At 50.8% G+C, this 13,682-nt stretch overlaps 6 protein-coding genes across 6 annotated transcripts; 4 read left to right on the forward strand and 2 right to left on the reverse strand.

Annotated features, from left to right (window-relative positions):
* Window positions 1-1,024: 1,024 nt before the first annotated feature.
* On the reverse strand, window positions 1,025-3,192 carry PC9H_009065 (uncharacterized protein; the record flags this gene model as incomplete). The annotated part of the gene is made up of 6 exons (XM_036778572.1): window positions 1,025-2,166; window positions 2,216-2,322; window positions 2,371-2,499; window positions 2,552-2,922; window positions 2,974-3,057; window positions 3,121-3,192. 6 exons carry the CDS (start codon window positions 3,190-3,192, stop codon window positions 1,025-1,027), a joined length of 1,905 nt encoding a protein of 634 aa, XP_036630000.1.
* Window positions 3,193-3,506: 314 nt separating this feature from the next.
* Window positions 3,507-4,073, forward strand: PC9H_009066 (uncharacterized protein; the record flags this gene model as incomplete). The annotated part of the gene is made up of 3 exons (XM_036778573.1): window positions 3,507-3,678; window positions 3,730-3,898; window positions 3,950-4,073. 3 exons carry the CDS (start codon window positions 3,507-3,509, stop codon window positions 4,071-4,073), a joined length of 465 nt encoding a protein of 154 aa, XP_036630001.1.
* A 152-nt stretch (window positions 4,074-4,225) lies between these two features.
* Window positions 4,226-4,953, reverse strand: PC9H_009067 (uncharacterized protein; the record flags this gene model as incomplete). The annotated part of the gene is made up of 4 exons (XM_036778574.1): window positions 4,226-4,610; window positions 4,660-4,707; window positions 4,757-4,816; window positions 4,868-4,953. The coding sequence occupies 4 exons, from the start codon at window positions 4,951-4,953 to the stop codon at window positions 4,226-4,228; spliced, it is 579 nt and encodes a 192-aa protein (XP_036630002.1).
* A 391-nt stretch (window positions 4,954-5,344) lies between these two features.
* PC9H_009068 (uncharacterized protein) lies at window positions 5,345-6,666 on the forward strand (the record flags this gene model as incomplete). Its single annotated transcript, XM_036778575.1, has 4 exons — window positions 5,345-5,563; window positions 5,625-5,738; window positions 6,105-6,466; window positions 6,489-6,666. 4 exons carry the CDS (start codon window positions 5,345-5,347, stop codon window positions 6,664-6,666), a joined length of 873 nt encoding a protein of 290 aa, XP_036630003.1.
* A 476-nt stretch (window positions 6,667-7,142) lies between these two features.
* Window positions 7,143-9,746, forward strand: PC9H_009069 (uncharacterized protein; the record flags this gene model as incomplete). Its single annotated transcript, XM_036778576.1, has 5 exons — window positions 7,143-7,366; window positions 7,419-7,736; window positions 7,794-8,191; window positions 8,348-8,524; window positions 8,575-9,746. 5 exons carry the CDS (start codon window positions 7,143-7,145, stop codon window positions 9,744-9,746), a joined length of 2,289 nt encoding a protein of 762 aa, XP_036630004.1.
* A 914-nt stretch (window positions 9,747-10,660) lies between these two features.
* On the forward strand, window positions 10,661-12,756 carry PC9H_009070 (uncharacterized protein; the record flags this gene model as incomplete). Its single annotated transcript, XM_036778577.1, has 8 exons — window positions 10,661-10,730; window positions 11,171-11,284; window positions 11,471-11,549; window positions 11,609-11,699; window positions 11,759-11,962; window positions 12,013-12,091; window positions 12,150-12,469; window positions 12,532-12,756. 8 exons carry the CDS (start codon window positions 10,661-10,663, stop codon window positions 12,754-12,756), a joined length of 1,182 nt encoding a protein of 393 aa, XP_036630005.1.
* Window positions 12,757-13,682: the final 926 nt, after the last annotated feature.

The raw sequence follows: 13,682 nt of genomic DNA on the forward strand, positions 1-13,682 counted from the left end.
CTCTAGCATTTTTCTTTCATTTTTATCGATTTTATTAAGCCCTACAATGTTAGTTCTAGTTGTCCACCCCTCCGCTTCCTAATTGGGAGGTTTGTTCTTATCCACCCCTCCGTACTTCCTAATAAGGCAATTCTTAGTCCACCCCTTTTGGGTAAAAACCGGGCATTTTCGGATCTAACATTTATAGACATTATTGGGGGTCCTATATCACCCCGTCTTCGTGATACATCACTGCCTTAGACACGTGAACCTCACGTGTGAAGCACTCCTTACTCCCGGCACTGTGTCCACCAGCGTCGATGACAGTCAGGCGTCGGGGGTTGTGCCTCAACGCGCCCTTGCCCATATTCAGCTTCGGCATATGCTCTAGATATGGTCGGGTTGCCTTCCACTCCTGGACTTCGAATCTTAGATCAAACCTCCGTACCTTCACTCATACCACTGTACCTGCATACTGAATGTAAGCGCTTCTCCATCAAGATCTGTTCTCGATGGATGGCAGCTTCCTTCCGCCAATATTCTGCCACTTTCCATCAGCGTCAGTTTGCCTATTCTTATATTTTCCATTAATGTTTTCGTTATGTTATCAGTATGTTTTTGATATGTTTTATATATTATTTTTAAGCGGCTAATGCGTTTTCAGGCACCTCATCATACTACACTCCACTCAGTTTCTAAGTGACTAATGCCCTTTCAGGCGCCTCATCATGCTACACCGCACTGGGTTTGAGGTCTTGTAGTGCGATGGACTTGCACCAGACTTGGCTTATTTTTTGGTTCATACCCTTTAGGCACTACTACTCCTGCTCGTTTGATATATCACTTACATGCTAGGTAATGTACCGGTGATACATCGCCTGATGCTTGCTCATATATCATGCCAGTCGTTCACAGCATATGATATATCATAGCAGTCACTCACAACGTGTGATATATTAAAGCTTGGTAGATAATGTAGATACGGTGAACAAGATCAGCGGTAAATAGCATGGCGCATCAGTAGCTATAACAAGGGCAAGATACTTCAACTAGAGGCCCTGTTCTCCTTGCCACGCCCCCCCTTGTTCTTGCCCTTGGGGTGGGTCAGTGGCTCGATCTCCTTGCGCGACTGCGCCACCCGATTCCGTTTCGTGGTCACGATGAGCTTGGGATCAGTGCCGTCAGACCTGGCTTTCTTACGAGGCTTGCTGGTGGCCGTAGTATCCTCTCCAGGCCTTGCCCTCTTGCCGGCCAATGATTCCGTGGCAGGGTTGTCAGTGGCATTGTCGGTGGCGCTTTCGGTCACGTTGAGACTGGAATTGTCCGTGGGATTGTCAGTACCAGAATCGTCGTTGGGACCGTCAGTATTGGTATCAATGGGACTGGAATCATCAGTGAGTTCGTCGGTGGGACCATCGGTATTGGTAGCGGTGGGACTGGAATCGCCGGCAGGAACAATAGGGACAGTGGCTTTGGCAGGGACATCAGCAGCAATGGTATCGATAGCAATCGCACACGGAACTGGGAGAGCCGCGGCAAGAGACGTGGTGAGGGCAGCTTCATTGGCGCTTTGCAAAGGGCTGGGATTGGTGGGCATGTAATCGTCGGTGCCACTGATTGATTGTGGAACAGGGGGCCCTGCTGAGACGCTAGGCAGCGGAGACGCACCCACTGGAGCCAGGGTACCATCTGCAAAGGTGTACATCCCTTCCAGTAGGGATGTGAACGTTCCTGGGCCATACAATGGAGGTGCGTAAGTCGCTGGCCCAGGATTAGTAGTTGAGACAAAAGGGAAGGTCAGGCTGTGGTTGAAGTCCTCCCATGAGAACTCAAGGTCCGGAGGGAGTTCTAGGAGTTGCTGCTGGACGTCCAAAGACGGCTGATGCTGCGGGTGAATTGGGAGGTTGATGCCATGCTGTTGTTGAGTCTGTACGGGTGTAACGATAGCAGCGGGTATAGGAATTGGTGCCGGTTGATGAATTGCGACTGGCTCATGTGGTGGCGAAGTGGGGGCTTGGCGGAGTATGGCCGCAGATGCTGGCCCAGGTGCAAGCTCCTGAGGAAGGGGAGACGGCATTGAGACAGGCGTGGAAGCTTCTCCGGAAGGTGTGGCCTTATCTTTGGATAAGAGAAGGGGGGACGACATCACTGACCCAGGGAGAGCCCGAGATGCACATTGTTCTGGGGCTGTATATCCTCAATTAGTGAGCGAAATTGGTCCTATGGTTGAGCTTACTGTAGCACGTGTGGAGGAAACTCGTGAATGCTGGCACGAAGCTCTCCTTGTATTCGGGATCATAGTCGAAGAAGTTCTGGCGGAAGATGTTATCGCCATAATGGTAGCTGATGTTCGTTTTAGTCAGTGGCTGGTTAAAAATCGTAGCGACACACCCCATTGTATTAATCTTTCCCCCGTTCATAGGATCCGGCCCTCCAGCAATGAGGACAAAGCTCCAGCCGCTTTCTACCCCTGCTTTCTGTGAGAAGGCTGTGAAGTGGGCTGCAATGTTTTTAATGCCGCTTGATAGGCTTCAATCAGAGTATAGTGAGCATCGAAGCGGCACCAACTTACATTGCATAGTTATCTGAAGACGTTACAGTTACAGCTTTCTTCTTCTCTTCTTCCTTTTTCGCTGCCCTCGCTAGCTGAGCCTCCTGCTGAAGTTGGCGGTGCTTCATCATTAGAGCTTGTTTGATGTTGACATCCTCCCCGGCCCAAGCTATGTCCCTTTGCTCGCGGCGGATCTTCAACAGCGCCCCAGGTGAGAGTGTTTTCCCCTCGATAATGGGGTTGACGAGTGGAGCAATCTTGGTATCGTAGTATTCGTCTGAGTAGAGCTCAAGGAGCTGCGGGCTGCGCTTGGCCTTCGGTGGGTTTAGTTCCTTCACAACATGTGACCGGACTTTCGGTAGGCCGCGGTTCCGGAACCAGTTTTTGAGGTACTGAGGTCACTTGTCAGGGTCGATCATACCCTCTTGAACCACAACTCTCACCTGCTGCTTATAGTCTATTCGCTTCTTCAACTCCTCCTCACGCGCCCCAGGCTCAGTAATCAACATATCTTCTTCCTCGGGCCACTGCGAAAACCACAAGGAAAAAACACGCGGCCAGAACTTTGGGAACGTCCCCTGCTTTTGGACTTCACGGAAGTCGTTGACATGAGCCGTAAGGAACGTCTTCTGGTCGGCGGTAACCTTTTCTTTCGGTGCCATTGAAATTTGATACGGTGGTACAGGTGAGTAGTAAAGGATATTTGGGTTAGTGTACCGTGTTGTATCACACCTTACTTTTTTTTAAGCTTCGACAGCCCTCCCCCCATTGAAGAGGGCTCGGATCTTACCGGTCATTAACTATACAACAACTCGGCCGTTTTTCATATATATAACGATCCCCTGGCTTCCAATAACCCCAAATTCACAACCAAGCGAACTTCACAACCATCTTCGACTTCAGATCTTATGCATTCCAACGACAGCCTTGGCGATACTGTATCAGCATCGCAGAGCTTAGCAGCCTCCTCTCTCAGATGCGCTCCAGTGGCGCCTCGGGTGCTGCTGCAGCTGCAGCTGCTGTCCCCGCTGCTGTCCCCGCTGCTGTCCCCACTGCTGCACCTGCTGCTGCACCTGCTGCTGTTCCCGCTGCCGCCAATGGTGGTGCAGCTAATTTTGAAGAGAACAAGATCCCCGCAACGGGGGGAGGTACGTTCTTCATGTGGACACTGCAGACCGACGCTCACAAGACCTATTTAGCTGTTTTCCGGTGCCCTGTCTGCACCACAGTCAGTCACTTAGTTCCCGCAGCTGCCGCTCCACCCCCTGCCCTCGTGAGGACCGGGCACTTCAGTGCTGCCACTGGCGTAGCCGGTAATCGTTGGTATGCTGTTGTTGTTGGACGCTGTGTCGGAGTGTACCAGAACTGGTAGGCCACTATTAATACCATATTGATCAGCGAGACTAACCGTACGATTAGGGAGCAGGTAGTTCAGCCTCTCGTCCACACTGTCCCCGGTTGGCACTGCCAGGGCTTCACAACATTTGAGGAAGCCGAACAGCACTTGCTCAGCCACTGGCACATGGCCCGCATTCACGCCTAGTCGTATCCCATATCCCACCGTGCTTTAACTGTTGTAGTACTACGACTGTCTCTTCCTCTCGTACAATTGTAGTTGCCGTAGTCATTTCAATATATAGTGTGTTTCGAACGAGTATGCAGCGTGATATATCAGCTATGCTAGCGACCAGAGGACTATTGATGGAGTGATTGATACCTGAGCTGACCACCGTAGTGAGCCTCCAAAGTCTTGGCCTTACTAAGAGAGGCATAGCACTCCATCTCCTCAAGGCACTGCAGGACTAGCCTTATAGGTGCTGCCGCCCTTTCGACATCCCGTAATTCTATCCCAACCCCAGCGAGTTGCAATACAGCGGCTTCACACTGCGTGATGGTCTTGTAGAGTGCCTGAACACTAATTAGTGGGACTGAAAATGTTTCAGGCCAGTCTTCGACGATATATTCTTGATAGAGGGATTCTAAGTAGTCGTAGATGGTGGCGGTGTCGATTAGGAAGTTAAACTGTCGCTCTGTATAGGCAACAAGGGATAGCCACCCAGGGACATCAACGGGCTCAGTACTAGAGGAATGATGAGTACATAGCACCTTGAATAAATGATTGAACGGACCTCGAAGGAGTAGGGTCATCAGGCGCGGCACCACCAATTGGTTCAGATCTATAGACAAGCTGTAAACATGTAGAAGGGATATGGGTGGGCTGCTTACTTGGTTTTATCAGCCCGGTAGCGAGGAGGGCGTTGGGAACTATTCTTTGCATGTTTCTGCCTAGTAAATATGAGAATACTTGTCTTTGACGCAGACAGATATAATACACACCTGTTGTACCAACATTTACTCTTCTCTCGGTTGGCAAGGGCCTTTTCTTCGGGTGTTTTATACAAACGAGGGTGGCCGCGACCCATGATGGGAGTAAGGGACTGGCGTTTAAGCATACTACATAAGATTATGAACGCTCTGTCCTTACCTTTATTCAGTTTCTTACTTTTATTCAGTCAGGGGTTGTTGGGGCCTATTACATGTGAAACAATGTTAGATTATTTAATATAATGTCTCTTCAGTGACACTTACCTATAAAACCTCTTCATAAACAAGGCAGATCTGCCATTAAACCGTTATTCAGACGTCACCTCCTGTCTATCATGTGACCTGGTGGTTCAAACTCCAAGGCTCGCGGGACTCTGACGAGTCTAAACTCAGTGACAAAGTTTTTCCCCATATTCCGGTGAGCTAACATGTTCATCACCCTGCAGGGCTCGGCTGATCATTCTGTATTACTAGAATACCAGCAGCTCCATGCCCCGTGTTTGTGTGGAAAACAGTGCCAAGCGTTACAATTACCAAGAAACTGCTTTCCTCGACTTCCTCGTGCCCTATTATCTACAAGTGAAGGACAAGGCAGAGCGTGTACACTTTTTCAAGGCCGCGTACATCCTTTTCCATGACCGGTTCCCCATTGAGAAGCTGGGGTTGTCCTCCACTATCTATAAGACCACTAGGGACAAGGCTAAACAGGTAAGTGTCTGTAGTTGTTGTTAACACACGTGCTAATATCACTTCGTGGTACGTTATATAGACACTCGCAAAAAGGGTCATGGTGTCTGCCCTCTTCCTCGAACGAAGCCTCATTCACAGCCCCATGGAACATTGGACTGAGATTATGAGCCTCAGGGCGGATAGAGAACGCCGGGTATGTTGATTCACGTCTCACTTTAATTATAATGCTAAGTCAGTGCAGCGAAGAGAATGGAAGACCATTGGGGGAGTTCCTCGTCACCATCAGTACATGGTGGCCTACGCCCCGCTACCTTAGTTCAACCTGTAGTAATCATGTTAGCATGTGAATATATTTGTTACTGTGAGAAATGATAAGTTAACGTGTCATGGTCATCATCTTGTCAACGAAGTGTTCCTAAACTTCATGCTTCATCTTCTGATCGTCTCGTGTCTAAGGTAGTCCATCCTGGACTCAGACTCACTTCGACTCCTGTCTGATGGCTTCCCGTCGAGATGGTGTCTCTGCTTGCAGGGCTGTATTAAAGGGAAAGTTCCCTAGCTCAAGAGGTGCATATTCATCATGCGGCGTCCAAAGCGACCTATTATTGAAGTAGAATGCTACGCAGATTGGGATACAGCTACCCCCCTTCCGGCCCCTGTCTCCACCCATCACCACACCGACTTTACTGCTGGACCTAGAGGCTTCCGAACGAAGCGAACGACCTATCAAGCCACAGTCGTGACCCCAAGTGCGCCTTCAATCCCACCAGAAGACGACACCAGCCGTCCATTCCCACAACTATTGGATCCGTCTGACCCAATTCTTGCCAATGTCGTCGAGATACCAGACATACTGACCCTTGAGAGAGTGCGGCGGCAAACAGCAGGCATAAGTTTCATTATCTGTGCTTCTCTCTCCCAGTCTCATTGATTAGATTATTAGGATCTTCCCTTTCACACCTGGATGCCAGAGAGAGACTCCTTCGTGCAAGAGTTTCTACGGCTTGAAGCGCCTGAACCACGGGTCCCAAGAACATGTCCAGGTTGTCACACGGCGCCTGCGCTCTATCGCTGCCATCAATGCTTTGACGAGCGCATTTATTGTCGTGCTTGCGTTGTAACGGCTCACCAGGTGTCTCCCTTCCATGAAATGGAGGTAAGTGATGGGCTGTAACTCGCTTGAACATACTCATGAGCTTGCTTAGATATGGAATGGCCGCTACTTTGAACGCTGTTCCCTTTGTTCCCTTGGACTCCGTATCCAATTGGGACACCCCCTCGGCGAAAGATGTGCCCGGCCAGCACCCTGCTACAACGATAGTTTTATGGTCATAGCATCCCATGGCCTTGTAAACGTTAGCATCGACTTCTGTGGTTGTGGTTCGGTGGTGTCTGACGACATCCAACTTCTTCAGTCATGTCTATTCCCTGCCACTACAGTGAAACCTCGCACTGCAGCAACATTTGAGGTCTTGCGCCTATTTCAAATACTCATGTTTGGGTCCAAAGTGTCTGGTTATGAATTCTATCAAGCTCTTGCCAGGCTTACAAACAACGTCGGAGAACCAGTTCCGGTAGGTGACTCTCACCATCTTCTATGATGAAGTTAACTGACATGATAACAAAGGACCGATACAGCGCATTCATGAGAATTGTCCGTGAATGGCGCCACATCCGGCTTTTGAAGCGATCCGGCCGCGGACATGAGCCATCCGGTGTGTCTGGCACCATCGAAGGGGAATGTGCCGTTCTGTGCCCCGCATGTCCACACCCGGGCAAGAATCTCCCTGCCAACTGGGAAAAAGCAGGTGATACATCACGGTACGTCCTGATATATCATATCTCTATTCACACACTGATCACTGTATACTAGATGGGTTTACTCGCTATTCCTGGCAATTGACGCTAATTTCCGTCTCAAACGCCTCTCTGCTTCGAACGACACCCGCGACCCCAGTCTGAACCGTGGATCAGCCTATTTTGTGGAAGAAGTACAGTACAAAGACTTCCTCTCGAAGCACCGAACAAAGAAGCCACAGGAGGACAGCACATGCAACAATTATGACGCTGTGAAATCAGCAAGTATCAGAGGTGGCAAGGGGACGACAGCAAGTGGTGTTGGAACGATCGAGTGTAGTAGGCACGATATGAAGCGTCCCGTCTCCGTGGGAGACTTACAGCTGGGGGAACAGTACGTGCACCTCGTCTCCTACTCTTGTTATTTGAAATGCTCATTATATCTATGTAGATATGTCAACATGGACTATCTTTACTTTTCAAGCGTTAAGAACCACGCACCAACAAGTCTAGTAGTCTCCTATGACATTGCTTGTCAATGGTCATGCAAACTCATACTTCGGTCACAATCATACCCTATGAATCTTATTACTCCACGTGTCAATGACCTTCATGCCACATATCTTGTCCCAAAATTCCACCTCTATGCGCATCAAACTGACTGCCAAATTAACTACTCCTTTAATCTCACCCCTGGAGTCGGACGAACTGATGGCGAAGCACCTGAACGTGGCTGGGCCGCAATGAATCCCGTGGCAAGTAGCACAAAGGAAATGGGGCCCGGATCGCGGCGCGACACTTTGGACGACCACTTCAGAGACTACAACTGGCGAAAGATTGTCGCATTACGTGAGTTGATATATCATGCATGGTGGAGTGTGTCTCGTGATATATTGTTGATGCTCATGCACGATTCATGATGTATAATGGCAGCCTTCGTGATGTATCATGGACGCTAGCCTCAGAATACGTGTTACATTAATGTATACTGATCAGAGTCTCTAGATATATCACTTCTCAACAAGGTACAAGAAGCTGTTGAAATGCGCTCAGAACATGTCAGCAACTTTCTCACTCTAAGCAAATCCCTCCCCGATGCTGTCGTCCAGCAATTCACCACTATTATACATCAATGGGAAGCCGGAACCAGCCAGGACAATCCATATCAAGCAATGGCGGAAGGTAATTTACTTTATAATCAGCCATAGTAAATTGTATACTAATTAAAGTAGTCACTTCTGCCGCAAAGATTAGGCTTCAACTTGCCGAAGAGGATGCAACGACACTTTCGCAAGGCGATTCCCTTCTACAACATGACAGCATCAGTGGTAGTGTTCTGATAGCGCAAGCTCTGGACCTTCAGGATCAGATGGCACGCCTAAAGCTTGATGCCAACGCCCTGGGAACCCACTCGACTGATATTCAACGAACACGTATTCAAGAACGCCGGAACCGTATGAAGCGCCTAATCACCGCGTGGCAAACAGTACAGGAGGCATATGTTCCTGGTGTTGGAGCTTACAGGTGCAGGACTGAGACGATGAGGGACGGTGATCTTACCGAAACACATCCCGAAGACATCAGATTACTACTCCCATCAGACCTTTCACCTCACTTCCGTGTCGACTCTACTCTATCCGAATACGAATGGCGGTTACGAAATGGTGTCGCGCACGACTGCCTCGCTGAACTACGACGTCTCCTGCTTATTCTCAGCTCCATGTACAAGTCCAAAGATCGACTTGTCCATGGCCAAGTTCAGAATACTCGAAGTGTCACCCTCATTAAGAATGTGCAAGCTCGAATTGACTTTACCGCCAGGAAATACCGTATGAATCGCCAATCGCTTGTCACCCTAGCTACATTACTCAGTAAGCACGGGTGGGAGACGACATTACAGGTTCTAAATGACGAAGACATTCACAGCCTGCGACAAGGGGACGATGCCAGCGAATCGGAGGGCCGACGAACACTCTCCTGGATATGGATGACAGGACGAACCAGTGATGCTGAGATGTCGGAGACGATGAGCGAGGGTAGGTGGTCATTATTCCAGGGGGGGGGAAATACTAAAAATGATTCAGCAATCCGCATCGAATGGTGTAAGTCGCGCGCACGCGCTCACAGATGGCAGGAGGAATGCATTCTCCTACAAGAAGAGATGCGTCGAGTAACGGCTTTCCATGAATGGCAGGCAGGGATATGGGAAGCAAGAGCAATCACTGCTGCCACAGAAGGAGCACGGGCATACGCCTGGAGGCAGATGGATTCAAGAGTCAAGTTACGGAAGACATGTGTGGATGCCTGGAAGAGCTTACCGGCGTACCTTAGCATGGGGGAGGGAGTGGTAGCTATGGGCGGACAATTAACAGAGGCCCCCCTAAGTACTAGTTTACCCCCCTAAGTACTGGGGAACACACTTGTCAATGATCGACTCATACATAGAGTGCTTCTTATGAATTGTTTAGGTGTTCCATGGTTCTATGAATCTAGATACATTGAGACGGCGCGATTCTGTACCCGATAAAGGCGAGGCTAGGGCTTGTCCAAATGCAGTAACTGCTCGCTCATTGTCCCTGACAACGACGACAGAAGGGCAATGAGATGGGTGGACCGTGGGTCAATTAAGGCCCAAAGGAGGGCATCACATTGGTGCATGGCAAGGTGATACATCACGAAGACAAGGTGATACATTGGTGATATATCACTGTAGGCTATTGTAACTACAAGCCCTTATGTATCAAATGTGTACCATTATTAGTATATATAATACATTGTAGGTACAGCTACAGGTGCCATTGCAAGGCCGTCAGGTGTGCTCTGAGCCGTGTTCATGGTGTGCCAGGGTTTATGGAAAGCGGCTTAGAGTATCTGAGATCGAGCAAAGCGCGAGAGTAAGAAGGCAGGGGGAATGAATATGTGGGACACATACTAGAGGTTTGCGCAGTAAGAATTGGCCAAACGTGCGTCGATTTTCCGCTCTCGTTCGCCCTCGTTGTTCCGAGTGAGTCCAGCAAATCGTGCGGCGTTAATGCGGAGAGAGGGAGGATGAGGGAGAGGGAAAATGGGAGCGACAGACGACGCTCGCTACGTTGCGTGTTCAACAAACTTGCAGACGTTCGCGCCCCATTGCTGGCCATGGTCGGCCGTTGTCAACGTTCAGGGAACCCGCCGCTTTTGTCCACGTTTGCGACGGGATCCGCCTGGGGCTCGATTTGTCTGGAGTAGCTACTGGTGGTGAGTTCAGCCCAAGCTCTGTGGTTCGTTCACGATGCCGCAGCAAACGCCGCCGAACACGATGGTCGCCGAATGAGGAGCATGTCGGTATCGGGATCTGCGCCGCCGAGATCCCAGGCCGTCGAAGAGAGCGAGGGGTGCCAGGAACTCGGTGTGTGTGTGTGCGGGTGAGTCGATGGGTGGCGTCGCAAACGGGTTGCGTCTGACCCTGTCTGTCGCATTCGTTGTTCGTTTTCGTTCGTGAGTTTCTATATGTTTCGGTTCGTTTCTATCCGATTTTGCTCGCTTTGGTGTTGGTTTCGCTTTGATTTTGCTGGTGCTGGTTCGATTTGGGCTTTGGTTTTGGTTTTCCGTTTCGCTCGTCTGCGTTCTCCCGTTTCGCGTCGTTGTCCCCCCCGCGCTAGCCCGTTTCGTTTTCGTTTTCGTTTGCAACTGCGTCCACGTCTGCATTTGCAGTCGTCCCGCGCTCTCTCCACCGCTCCCAAAGCGGGCGTCTCTTCCTTCGTGCATTCCGTTCCGTTCGTCTCCCTCATCCCGTTCCCCTCTTCGTCCCCGTCCCTTACCGTCACCCACTAACTCCCCCATTCGTAGCCACAGCCGCAGACACCCTCAACGCAGACGCCTGCGCCCGCTGCAGGGTCCAACTCATTGCGCTAGCCGATCGAGGGGCATGGCGCACGGCGAACGGTGTCGTTCGCGTCGATGGTGCGTGATCTTTTCCCTCCTCCTGTGTTTCGCATTCGTTGATGTCCCCGTTCATGTCCCGTCCCCCCGTTTCTCTTGATCTCCCCGTCCGTTTACCTGACTCCCCAACTCTGCGCTCGTCTTCCCTCCCCTCTACGTCCCATCCCTCAGCTCGTCCCTCGTACTAACAAGCGTATCCCGTCGCAGTGATCTCGCCTGGTAACCAAAAGGCTGTCGGCGACGTGGCGGACGTCGTGTTTCGAGAGTTGGTAATTGCAGAACGCAGGTTCGCGCTCGAATCGTCTTTGTACTGCTGTATGGGCACCGTTGACCACCGGCGCGAAGACATGTGTTTGATACGTTTGGACGCCTATTCTGCGGGATGATGGTCCTCTCCTTCGGCAGAGGTCGGCGACGAAGTGATATCCATGGCAAGGTGCGCTCCACCGCACCGCCTACGATCCTACGAGCTCACCTAGCTAACATCTACTCTAGATTATGATCGGGATATCCAGCGTCATGTTCCTCATATCGACACTGCACTTGATCCTGGGGATGTATCGTCTACAGCAAGCCTTCGTCGCGCACGCAGGATACCCCGGTGGTGTCAGTGCGTACATCGCTAACGTGATGAGATGGGAAGATGTCGCGACGAACATTCTCTATGGGACGCAAGAGGTGTTGGGTAATGCCGCTGCGGTATGTCATCCGTCTGCTCATCAATGTATTGATTTAAAATTCTGCGTAAGGTATACAGGTGCTACGTCCTCCGGAGCAAGGACTGGCGTGTCATCGCCCTCCCGCTTATGCTCCTAGTCGGCAGCTTGGGTACGCTCGCCTTAGTTCATCCCTATATCAAGGACTCTGACATTTCGACATTCTACAGTATCCGGCTGCACGATGATCCCACCCCTCGCTGCGGCAGATACGCCGGCGACCCTCCCCATAGACCGCTCGATCAAAGCCTTCTACTCCCTCGCCGTCGCGCAGAACATCCTCACCACCGGGCTGATGGCGTTCCGCATATGGCGCACATCGTCGGAGTCCGCCAAGTACTACGGGAGAGAGAACACCCTGATCCCGATGATCCGGGTCCTCATCGAGTCGGCGGCGTTGCAGCTGCTCGTCGAAGCGCTGACGCTCGGGCTGTACGCAGGAGGATTGAACGCCGTGCTCCTCCCCCAGGGCATGGTGGCGCCCGTCGTGGTGCGTCCGCTCGCTCGTTCTGTCAGCGGAATGGCGCTAATTGTAATTGTGCGCGGTGACAGGGACTAACGTTTAACGCTATAGCCATAATAGCCATTCGTATCAAGCTTCGCATGGTGGTGGACGATAATACTACACACTTGAAGGTCGATCCCGTGCAGACGATTGGGAGCATGCCTAAGAAGCGCATCACGGTGGACACTGTCACCGAGATAGGTATTGATGTGCATCGGCGGGAGAGCTCGACGCCGACACCCAGCGTTCTGTCAAAAGAAGAAGCAGCATAATCCACAATGGTCATCGGCATCTGAGGCTACCCCTATACCACCGGGGCTGCGGTCGCCCATAGAGGCTCGCAAACATCCCTCCCCTCGCACCCAACATCATAGCACGCCGTTAGACTACACCGGGTCGGTACAATGTGGGTTTGGATGGATGCGTACTTGGTGCAGTAATGAAGCCTGCTGCGAGGGAACACTACCATGTTCTCATCTCATTGCGCATCTTATATTATAACCATGGAATTGTGGAAATATCAATGACAAAAGTTGAGAAATAGAGGTTGGACTTGCCCAATGGAGAGGCCGCCTTCATTTCCTATCCAGGTAAGGCGGCGCGCCGAACTCCCCCGGGAACTTCCGCCTGCACTCATTAGCGCCGTCAAAATAGCTTTCCCAACCACTATTAACCGCGATGGCAGGCTCTCCGTTGGGTCATATTTCGCGATGAAGCGACACTGCTGAGGGCTCGCGGGAGGCTTCAAGGCAATTGGCTTAGATATTCAAGAGTTTCGTTCGAATCGGTGCTCGAGGACTGTTACGGGTCCTGGAATGAAAACTCGAGGACTGTTACGGGTCCTGGAATGTGAAATGAAAGGATCCGTTCTTACCTTTAGGGCCCGGTCTGCTCGTCGAGATGTCAGTCCCTCGGGCCTGGGGTTGGCGGAGATTGAACTTGACAAAACCTAGCGCTGGAGTCTGCTCAGGGCGCTTGGGAATCGTCACAAATAAGTCACAGACATCATGGTGGGAAAGCGGCAATAGATACAAAGTAAATACATGCAAACTTCTGCTTTCGGTATTTCTTGTATTTCTTGTCGGCGACCTGAAGTATCCCGGCTCAGTAGGTGATATACTAGTCCAAAAGAGTTTAACATGTGGTACGTTGGTTTAGCGGTTTGCGCGCTTGAGTACTACTTTTTAGCACGGAAAGG

The sequence above is a fragment of the Pleurotus ostreatus genome (genome assembly GCF_014466165.1).
Source record: "Pleurotus ostreatus strain PC9 chromosome Unknown scaffold_6, whole genome shotgun sequence".
In the NCBI taxonomy this organism is placed as follows: domain Eukaryota; kingdom Fungi; phylum Basidiomycota; class Agaricomycetes; order Agaricales; family Pleurotaceae; genus Pleurotus; species Pleurotus ostreatus.